General features: G+C 55.5%; 1 protein-coding gene across 1 annotated transcript; it reads left to right on the top strand.

The window, feature by feature from the left end:
- Positions 1-6: 6 nt before the first annotated feature.
- Positions 7-955, top strand: LOC101864365 (zinc finger protein ZIC 4; the record flags this gene model as incomplete). Its single annotated transcript, XM_005113390.2, is given in 1 exon segment — positions 7-955. A coding segment is annotated over 1 exon segment (938 nt), but the record flags the coding sequence as incomplete, so codon positions are not given.
- Positions 956-1655: the final 700 nt, after the last annotated feature.

Here is a 1655-nt window from a genome sequence, read left to right as displayed (position 1 = left end):
CCCCCCACGACGCCAAGATGATGCTCAACCCCTTCATGGACACAGGCCCCGGCGGCCCGCACGGGCTCACCCACAGCGCGCTCAAACTCAGCCCGTCCAACCCCATGGGCGATCACGCTGCCAGCCTACACCACAACCAGTTCGCCGCGCAGGTCAACGGCTACGGGGTCAGCGCGCATGCGCCGCACTCCCAGATCAGCAGCTACGCGGCCAGGGACTTCCTGATCCGTCGCGGCGCCGAACAGTTCAACCTGCCGGGCCACGAGGCGGCGGGCGGGCCCCACGCCGGGATGTTCGGGGTTCCATCCTCCGTGAGTATGGCCGCCGCGGGTCTACACACGCCCCACCACCCAGACTCCGCCTCCGCCGCTAGTCACGTGCTATTCCCCGGCCTCCATGACCCCGCCCACTCCGGAGTGGGACCGCCCCACGTCAACGGACAGATGTTTCCTTACGCGCGCGCTCACGATCAGTTCAACCAGATGGCCGTAGCCGCTCACCCCCGCGCCGCGGACCACTTCGGGGGTCATCACCAACACCTGAACCCCATGAACGCCGCCATGGCTGGCCACCACCACCGCATGAACATGGGACCCCACGGCCCCGGCGCCTTTTACCCGTTCATGAGGCACCCCATCAAACAGGAGCACACCTGCCTCTGGGTGGATTACGACCAGGCGGAGCCAAAGAAACCCTGCAACAAAATCTTCACCACCATGCACGAGATTGTGACTCACATCACGGTGGAGCACGTGGGCGGGCCGGAGCAGGCCAACCACGCGTGTTACTGGCAGGGCTGTCCACGTGACGGCCGGCCCTTCAAGGCCAAGTACAAGCTGGTCAATCACGTGAGAGTCCATACCGGGGAGAAACCGTTCCCGTGTCCCTTCCCAGGCTGTGGCAAAGTTTTCGCGCGCAGTGAGAACCTCAAGATACACAAACGGACGCACACTGGTGAGTACTTATTTAAAGAAAAAAATAATGAGTTACTGTGATCATTGAGGGTGGGTTGTTGGAGGGTGCTCAAGATACACAAACAGGCGCACACTGGTGAGTACTTATTTAGATGACAGTTTCTGGGATCATTGAGGGTTGGTGGTTGGAGGGTAGTCAAGATACACAAACAGGCACACACTGGAGGGTACTTATCTAAAAAAAAATAAAAAATGACAGTTACTTACTGTGGTCATTGAGGTTGGATGGGTGGGTGATGGGAGGGTGGTCCTGGTTGGTTCCACTTCTTTTTTTCTTTTTCTTTTTTCTTGTTGTAAGTGTTCTACTGCTTTACTTTCCCTCTGTTGTTTCTGTCTCTCCATCTTACTTTATTTCGCCGGTACTTACTAACCCTTTATGTGTCTGGGTGCTTCTTTTTACTCAAACAAACTAACAAATCTTTTACGCTATTTAGCCAAGGTCTGCGTGGTCTTTTTTTTTCCTCCTGATGTTTCTGTCTGTCTGTCTGTCTGTGTGTCTGCCTTAGTCCCCCCCCCCCTGCACTAAACCACCGTTATTGTGTCAATATGTTTCTCTTTAAGCGAGACCCACAGCGTATGCCCTCGCTGTAAATCTTATTACAAGAACGGCGCCTCTCGGCTGGCTTATGTACGCCTATCAGGAGCGGAGTTTAAATCTTCCTGCAACTAGACCCCCGTAAA

The sequence above is a fragment of the Aplysia californica genome, unplaced genomic scaffold (genome assembly GCF_000002075.1).
Source record: "Aplysia californica isolate F4 #8 unplaced genomic scaffold, AplCal3.0 scaffold02149, whole genome shotgun sequence".
NCBI classification, from domain to species: Eukaryota; Metazoa; Mollusca; class Gastropoda; order Aplysiida; family Aplysiidae; genus Aplysia; species Aplysia californica.
This window is presented reverse-complemented; position numbering and strand designations above follow the sequence as displayed.